This window comes from Sinocyclocheilus rhinocerous, unplaced genomic scaffold, assembly GCF_001515625.1.
Source record: "Sinocyclocheilus rhinocerous isolate Xijiao unplaced genomic scaffold, SAMN03320098_v1.1 scaffold2685, whole genome shotgun sequence".
In the NCBI taxonomy this organism is placed as follows: domain Eukaryota; kingdom Metazoa; phylum Chordata; class Actinopteri; order Cypriniformes; family Cyprinidae; genus Sinocyclocheilus; species Sinocyclocheilus rhinocerous.
Window position 1 is genome coordinate 244117 of NW_015667339.1, and position 8992 is coordinate 253108.

The window sequence follows — 8992 nt, forward strand, 5'->3', positions numbered from 1 at the left end:
GATCACTGTGTGGTCAGTGGCAATGGTACAAAAGCCCTGATCTTGTCCAGGAGCGATGAAGGGTCTGCTATGAGTGCATGCAGACTGGCTCTGCTGTAATACAGAGCAGACAGCAGCGCTGCAACAGACACTGAGAATATGAGTGAATGAGAGGAGCGTTGTGACTGCGGCTCTGGTGTACAGCGTGTTTTCAGGGGCTCGTTGACTCGATCCCACTGAGTCAAGATGGCCTGACGTGCACCGTCCCATCGTCCCGGTCCGTGTAACCGAAACTGGTACGGGGTGCAGGGCCCAAAGATGATGTTCAGAGCCAGTCTAGGGTCTGTCAGGAGCAACTTCAGGATAGGTGGACAGACACCTACTTGTTTAGCCAACTCATCCATGTAGGGGATGTAGTCGACCTGGATGGTGTGTCTCTGGGCGGCCACATACCTGCATGAGAGTGTGATTAAGAATCATCAAGATCCACTAAAATGACATACTTTTAACTGTAGAAATTGTGTAAATGCTGTGATATATGTTCATGTGAGATGTTAAGTGTGGAGAACCTTTTAGCCATTGCTTTCTCTTTTGCTTTAATGTCCTTCATCATTGCACTCATTGGAGGCAGTTTGCACAGTCCTAGTGAGGATATCACAGTTTATTACATACAAAAACTCTGTATACTTAATATTCTGACATATTCATATATTAATACAGGTCAGGTACAAGTACGGTGTCATCATACTGCAACTTTCAGAACTCAGACAAGACCAAAAAAAATTGTCTGCAAGTCTTTGTGGAAAACGCTCACGAAAAACTATATTACTATAAAAATATATTTTGATTAACTATATTTTGAAGCAAGAAATCTTAAATAATAGTATAAGTAGACCTCAGGAAAAAAAATGAAAATGATTTGTATAAATATGAAAATATATATTAAGAACACCCTGTGTTTTTCTGTGTAGGAGGTCAGCGTCATGTTTGATACCTTTAAAAACACGTGCGGCCCAGCGAGCTTGCATCTCAGAGATGGGCATAATGGCTCCCAGAGGCTGGATCAGACCAATCACTGCTAAAGTTGGGCGCTCCAATCCTGGGGGATATACGTATTTGTACAGGGATACCTTGTTCTTTGAGACAGGAATTGCATGTGAAGACAGGAAGGGGAATGAGAAAGTGTAGCCTGTGGCAAACACCACCAGATCAATGTCATCTTCAACAGCGCCATCCTCAAACACCACACTTGACCCACGAAACTCTTTAACATTTGGCTTGACTGAGACGGTACCGGAGAGGATGCGGTTTGGTAAGTCATCATTGACTGTGGGATGTTGACTGAAAACTCTGGGGGGAAAAAACAACAGACATTAAATTATACACTACAAAGAGGGTTAATTGCAGCAAAAAAACATTCATTGATTCGGTCTTGTTCTACGTTTATAAAGATGACCTCCTCATGCTTAAGTACCAATACTAAGACTGACCAACATCATCAGAGTCTTATTTCTCCCAGTGTTCACAGTACCTGTGTGCAGGCTGCAGCCCATAGAGCTTGTGGTAAACCGTTTATTGAGTAGTTTCTCTCTGAAATTGTTGATAAATCCAACAGGCAACAATTGAGAAAGCCAACCATTCATTCTGTTATTAAACAACATATCTGTTGGAACACCTTTGTCTCCTACACGATTTAGTATCCAAGATCCCCTTCGGGTACTCAGATAAACCTGGAATTAAAGTAAGCGATACAATGTGGAAAACAGAGGCTTAAATAGGAGTATAATAATTCATACACTTTATGTGTATGAATTTATATATACTCTATATGTATACTGTAGTTGTGGCATATCACCTGTTTGGCCATTCTGCTCAGCTCCACAGCAATATCTCCTCCAGAGTTCCCAATGCCAATCACAACTACCCTCTTCCCTCGCCATTCTTCAGGGTTTTTGTAATCACGGCTGTGGAAGAATTTCCCCTTAAATGTGTTTATTCCTAAAGAGAGGATTTGAATGAGGCCTAATGACTCTTGTACACCTACGTTTACTATGCCTTTATTGACATTATGTTGTTGCACTTTGCACATAGACCCTGTTTGCTTAGTCATCACATGTGCTGCACCTGGAAAGTCCTGTAGAGGGAGATGAGGGTGACAGTGGTGTCCGGTGCAAACCATCACAGCCTCAAACACCTGCTTCTCTCTCCGACCATCTTTGGACTCTGTCTCTACATCCCACTGTCCAGAGTGAGGGAAGCCTGGTCTTGGTGTAACATGAAGAACTTTTGTCTAGGAAACACAAACCATGACCTTGTGAATATTTGAAAAACAGTACAGTGTATTTATAACTTCACAGTTTTAATGTGTCAGCTTCAGTTCTGACCTGGAAGCGGATGTGCCGTTTGAGCTGGAAGTGGTCAGCGTACATGCGGAAGTAGTCCATGATGAGGGAGTTGTGCATGTAGTTTGGGAAGTGGGCAGGGATTGGGAAATCACTGAAACACATCATCTCCTTTGAAGTGTTGATAATCAAAGAGTGGTAAATGCTAGCACGATCTGGATCTGGATTTTCCTAAGATGGAAAGACATGCAAACTGGATCATTTTCTTGCAACATGTGGTTCTATCTCCTCCAGAGTTCCCAATGCCAATCACAACTACCCTCTTCCCTCGCCATTCTTCAGGGTTTTTGTAATCACGGCTGTGGAAGAATTTCCCCTTAAATGTGTTTATTCCTAAAGAGAGGATTTGAATGAGGCCTAATGACTCTTGTACACCTACGTTTACTATGCCTTTATTGACATTATGTTGTTGCACTTTGCACATAGACCCTGTTTGCTTAGTCATCACATGTGCTGCACCTGGAAAGTCCTGTAGAGGGAGATGAGGGTGACAGTGGTGTCCGGTGCAGACCATCACAGCCTCAAACACCTGCTTCTCTCTCCGACCATCTTTGGACTCTGTCTCTACATCCCACTGTCCAGAGTGAGGGAAGCCTGGTCTTGGTGTAACATGAAGAACTTTTGTCTAGGAAACACAAACCATGACCTTGTGAATATTTGAAAAACAGTACAGTGTATTTATAACTTCACAGTTTTAATGTGTCAGCTTCAGTTCTGACCTGGAAGCGGATGTGCCGTTTGAGCTGGAAGTGGTCAGCGTACATGCGGAAGTAGTCCATGATGAGGGAGTTGTGCATGTAGTTTGGGAAGTGGGCAGGGATTGGGAAATCACTGAAACACATCATCTCCTTTGAAGTGTTGATAATCAAAGAGTGGTAAATGCTAGCACGATCTGGATCTGGATTTTCCTAAGATGGAAAGACATGCAAACTGGATCATTTTCTTGCAACATGTGGTTCCTTCTTTTCTTCAAAGGGTCCAATCATACAGACATGTCTCACCTTAAACCTCCAGAGTCCTCCAATGTCATCACTGGTCTCGAAACACACTGGATCCAGACTTTCATCCAGGCAGCATTTGATGCAGGCCAGCCCAGAGGTTCCTCCTCCAATCACAGCAACACGTTTAGCCATGATGATCCACAACAGTCAGACTTTAAGCAGATGATAGAAAAATTAGATTTTAAGTAATAGTTTTATCAAAAATGGTAATCAATTATGCGTGCACTTGATGTTCTAAACTCATATGATCTTCATTCTATTATGGAAATTCGTCATTTTTTCAGAAGCATGAATCCATCCACCAGTGTTATTTCCATCATATCTCATTATGCAGTGTTTGATAGCTTTCCGTTGTCGAAATGACATTATTTTTGTCATGCAATTTCATAGTCAGAATTTTATATACCCTTATTACACACAATAAAATAATATTTCCACTCTTTTTGCATAATTTTACAAACTGAAATTGATGCAGTGAAAATGTTCTGCTCACAAGGTGATATTTACCTTTTTATCTCAAGCTTAAAGTATACAGTACATTAACATGCATTAGGCTATGTAGTAATGGCAAATCTTCATATTCTTAACTGGCTAAATTGCATTTACACCTTCCATCCCTGTTGAAAAAACCAGCATATGCTGGTTAGGTATGTTTTGACGCTGGGATGCTGGTTTAAGCTGGTCCGTGTTTTACCCTTTCAAAATGAAAAACGCCATACACATTACATATGTATATTATCTTATATAAATTCACATTTATTTGATGCTACCTTGGTAAAAGATGCGTTTAAGCGTGTTGTATATCACCAGCATGACAGACATCGTTGTTCTATTATGTATGTCTGTTGTTCAACACGTGCAGGATCGTTTGCTCATGCCTGTTTTGCATGTGGTGATCCTGTTAAGTAAAAGTTGAAGTGAGTTCAGGTATACACCTCGTCTTGTGTTGTGGTCAAGTATCATATCACAGACATCACAGTGGCGACGAGGATGGGATTATTGTAAACGTTGATGCCCTGCAGTGAACTAAATTCGCATTAAATGAAAATGAGAAAGACCCTCAAAAAGACGCGGGTCATGAATCGGGAAGAAAATCGAGTATTCCAGGGGAATAATTCATGGGATGTTGTCCATTAGATCAAGTGACCACAAGGCCATAGTTTTGGTGTTTTTCGAGCTACGAGAGCAGAATAAAAATTAAAAAGCCAATAAAAAATAAAAAACACGATGCAAAACGTTTAGTTTACTAAAAGGACTTGTCAAATAAGTTCTTGTCATACAATACTGTCACAATAAAAATAACAAGCGTTACAATATTTCACAATGGCACATTAACTTGTAGTTGCAATGATTTAAACTTTGGTCATTCAAATCAAAGGTTTTCGACTATCAAAATCAAACCAGTAGATTTCAAATACTGCTTGGTCATCGCTAGTGCATGTCTATGTATTTGTGAAATCGACTTGCAAAAGCGCTGATAAGAACATACAGAAATATAAATAAAGCATCCGATTTGGACAAACTGTCATCTTTAAGTAAACAACAAAGCCATGTTAGGTAAACACGTACGCCTGTATCAATCGGCAATGCAGTTGTTAATAAGTTTGTGGCGTGCCATCTTACCTATTGTGAAACAAGTAATCGCAGAAGTTCAGATGTTGGTCTGTTGTGTCACTACGCCACACCCCTGCGTACACGTCAATGTAAAAGGGGCGGGGATTCATTGTCGTCACTCGATTTGGTCCAAGAAGGTATAACGGCAGACCGGTCTTTACACAGAGTTTCTTGACAAATTTAAAATCCCAATTAGACCCAGAGAACATGCCATTGTAATGGACGCTATACCCAGTAAGGTATTATGTCTTCTTAAAAATGAATGTAATGAAAACCCTAATCTGGATTATATAACTAACTCAATTTTTATTGGAAATATTAATATTTTAAAAAACAACATACCAAATAAATACATTAGAAATTTAGTAAATTATGTTACATATCCTCCAGCTAGATTTTTCTGGTCATCAATATTTGGAGACTTAAATTGGCGTAAGGCTTGGAGAATGGTTGATAAATTTTTATTAATAACAAAGTAAAGGAAGTTTCGTATACAATATTGCATAGAATTTATCCGGTGAAACATATATTGGAACGTTTTAAATTGAATATTGACTACTCCTGTGAATTTTGTAGTAATGAAAAAGAAACAATTTTTCATTTATTTTTTCATTGCATCTATACAAATATATTTTGGGTTGATGTTGAGAATTTCATTACAAGAAAACTTAATACAGCTGTTAAACTGGGTGGGTCTGATATAATGATATATGTTGATGATTATGGGATAGAAAAGGATAAAGCGTATATTATTCAATTACTGGTTGTAATGGGGAAGTTTCATATACACAAAATGAAGTGGTCGGGTGGTAAACCACATTTTTACAATTTTATCAACGAATTTAAACAATACTGTAATATGGTATATAAATGTAAAACAAAAAAAGCTCTCAGGACTTCTAACATTATCTGCAAATTTGAAATAGACAAGTAAACTGTACCGTCTTCATTATTTTAGTTGTTTTATTTATTATTTTATGTTTTCTTTCTTCCTCTGGCTAATTTTTTATTTTATTTGTAATCTTGTGTACTGATGCCATTTATATGCAAAGTTGTATTTCTCTTATTGTTATATATGTTCATATGCAATAAAAAAAAAAAAAGGCAGACTGGTCTTTTTTTTCTCTCTCTGGCAGCTAATGTTAATTTGATAATGTGAATATGTAATACCTCCTGTTCTTGTGGCATTGAATTAATAAAATATATTTAAAAAAAAAACCCGGCAGACCTATCAGTTAAAAAAATATGACAGCAAGGTCCTGTTTTCTTTTGCCATTTACAGGCCCCAAGGCTTGATTTTTATTAGCTTTTTTCTTTTTGTTATATGAAGGTCAAGGTCACATTAAAACTATCTTGGAAAAGTGTTTACCACGCTTTCATCATTTTTAAAATGTACTTCTGTCCCAGACTTTTAATCCTAAACTATGAAAATGATAATAAATGTTACATAGTATTATTTTGCATTTATTGTGTGAAAATGCTGAATAATATTTACTGTGTGAATAATTACGACTATTTTCTCAATTTTTCCACTACTATAAATAATTGTCATATATGAGTGTGTGAAAGTGAATCTAAATGATATTTAGACATGGTAATAATCATCATCTCATCTCACAATCACAAAATACCAGCCCTGGCAGACTCAGACTTCTCCAACAACTGTTTTATTTCAAAGTATGGTGAGTGATGAAAATGCTGACACTTTACTTCTGTGATGATTGTCAAAACATATTAACATATGACTATTTCCTGGATTTAAAAAAAAGGTAATTATTATGTCTGGAAATATGGCAGAACACTTGCTTTGAGATATAAGAACAAAAAATACACTTGTTTGAAAGCAATGTTTGACAAGAATTTTAAAATATAACTTCTTATATGTGTTATAAAAGATAATGAACTCCAAGGATTAGATTAAGGAATAATTAGGTTAAAGTGCAAACGCAAAACAGAGCTATCCAAAAACTGAGTATGGGATATCTATGGGATCTAATCGCTATTCAGAAACAGTGGGATCATTCGCATTGCCATTAAAGCAAAAATCACTGCAGCCCCTCCTGACAGGCCCAGCCAAAAAAATAAACTAAAGGATGAAGGTTCTGGAATGGGCCGTGTCTTCATGGGTTTGGCCACACGATCCCACTGGGTAAGGATGGCCTGACGGGCACCACTCCAGTGCCCCGGTCCGTTCAGTCGAAACTGGTACGGAGAACAGGGCCCGAAGAAAACCCTAAAACCAACAGCAGGGTCCCTCAGGAGCAGCCAAGCAATGTTGGGACAGACGCCCACTTCCTTTGCTATTGCGTCTAGGTAAGGAATGTGGTCCACTTGAAGGGCAGCCAGCTTGGGACAGGGGTAACTGTGGAGAGATAGCCGATTAACTGTCAAAATAAAAAATTTGAAATGATCATTCAGGTGAATAAGTAATTACCTCTTTAAATTCGCTCGAACGTCTTTCTCAATTGTTTTATCCATATTTTCAGTTGGAGGAAGATGGTTTAGTCCTTGAAGAACAGGAACAGTTTTTCTTTTTTTTACCCATAATCAAAATATAATGTTTCATATGATTCTCTATATTTACTTCACCTATAAAATTATTTTTTCCCCCCCCCACGAGTGGTTGCTCATTACCTGCAATGACCCTGGTGGCCCAGCGTGCCTGAAGCTCTGCAGCTGGCATGATCGGCCCTTTGGTCTGAATCAGGCCCAGGATGGCCAGTGTTGGACGTTCTAGAGATGGAGGGAAGATTCTTCTGTAGAGTTTCAGATCTCCATCAGAACCAGAGCTTAAGGAGGTGGGGAGGAAGGGGAATCTATAATCATATCCTGTGCATAAGATCACTGCATCAATCTTCTCTTCTACAGTCCCATCATCAAAGACAACCGTTGAGCCTTGGAACCTCTGCACATTTGGTTTCATCACCAGTTCCCCTAACAGAATGCGACCAGGGAGGTCATCGTTTATAACAACACGCTGGTCGAGGATCCTGGAATCACAAAACATGGGTAAAGGTCACTGTGAATCATGAGTCACTTTTAAACTGTCAGGGCTTTACTTTAATCATCAACGATGAAAAGAGTTTGGAAAGAGTCCTTGAGGATCATGGTTTGACCCTTCACCTGTGCACAGGCTGTAGTCCATACAGCTTGTGGTCATGTCTCTGATTGAGGCTTCTCTCCCAAATCAAGTTGAGCAGAGCTCTAGGCAGGAGCCAGTAAAACAGATCTCGAGCTCGTGTCATCATTATCATATCAAGAGGAAGCCCTCTATCAACCACGCGACCTATGACCCAAGCACCTTTCCGGGTACTCAGGAATGTCTAAGAGAGTGAGAAATAGGAAGACCAAAGCAAACTGAATTAGTGGATAGACGAGAGTGAATTTAAAGGGATAGTTCACCCAAGAATGAAAAGTTGATGTTTATCTGCATAGTTTGCTGAATGAATTAATCATATTTTAATATTATGCTAATATATGCTAATTATGAAATTGAATTGTTTAATAGTGTTGAGTGTTTAAATGTGGTTACCAGGGTTCGTACAAATTTTTACCAATAAATTTCCATGACTTTTCCATGACTTTTGAGACAATATTCATGACCTAAATGTTCCATTATTTTACAATTTTTCCCTCTCTCCCCTCTCTCGTGTCTCTCTCCTCATCCTTCCGTCTCCTTTTCTCTCGCCTTGTCTGTCTGTCCTTACCCCCAGGTACGCCGCGGCCGCCGTGATCGGCTCCCCCAGAGGGGGCTGCCGCTTTACTTTCATTTTACTTTCATTTTACTTTCACTTTCATTACTTTCATTTACTTTCAAGTTTGTTTATTTGATTGAAGTATTTTAACGTTAGCCGGTTCCCGCCTCCTTCTTCCGGATCTACGAACTACATTACAAACGTAATAAAGAAATGAAAATATATATAACCACTTTTGCCATTAAAAACGAAACTGAACTATTTTAATGGCTACAACAGCAGCTGTGTAATTGGGGAAGAG

General features: G+C 38.9%; 2 protein-coding genes across 2 annotated transcripts in view; both read right to left on the reverse strand.

Annotated features, from left to right (window-relative positions):
• Positions 1-2: 2 nt before the first annotated feature.
• On the reverse strand, positions 3-5111 carry LOC107733812 (dimethylaniline monooxygenase [N-oxide-forming] 5-like). Its single transcript, XM_016545611.1, is given in 10 exon segments — positions 3-432; positions 549-621; positions 974-1329; positions 1511-1544; positions 1547-1709; positions 1835-1977; positions 2841-3006; positions 3101-3289; positions 3383-3534; positions 5006-5111. Coding segments are annotated over 9 exon segments (1686 nt in total). The 5' UTR covers positions 3515-3534; positions 5006-5111.
• A 1167-nt stretch (positions 5112-6278) lies between these two features.
• Positions 6279-8992, reverse strand: part of LOC107733821 (dimethylaniline monooxygenase [N-oxide-forming] 5) — a 6852-nt gene continuing 4138 nt past the window's right edge. Inside the window, exons 6-9 of the mRNA XM_016545621.1 lie at positions 8120-8319; positions 7631-7986; positions 7431-7503; positions 6279-7358 (exon numbers count right to left, since the gene is read on the reverse strand). Coding sequence (XP_016401107.1) covers positions 6989-7358; positions 7431-7503; positions 7631-7986; positions 8120-8319 — 999 coding nt within the window. The 3' untranslated portion in view covers positions 6279-6988. The remainder of the gene's footprint in view (positions 7359-7430; positions 7504-7630; positions 7987-8119; positions 8320-8992) is intronic.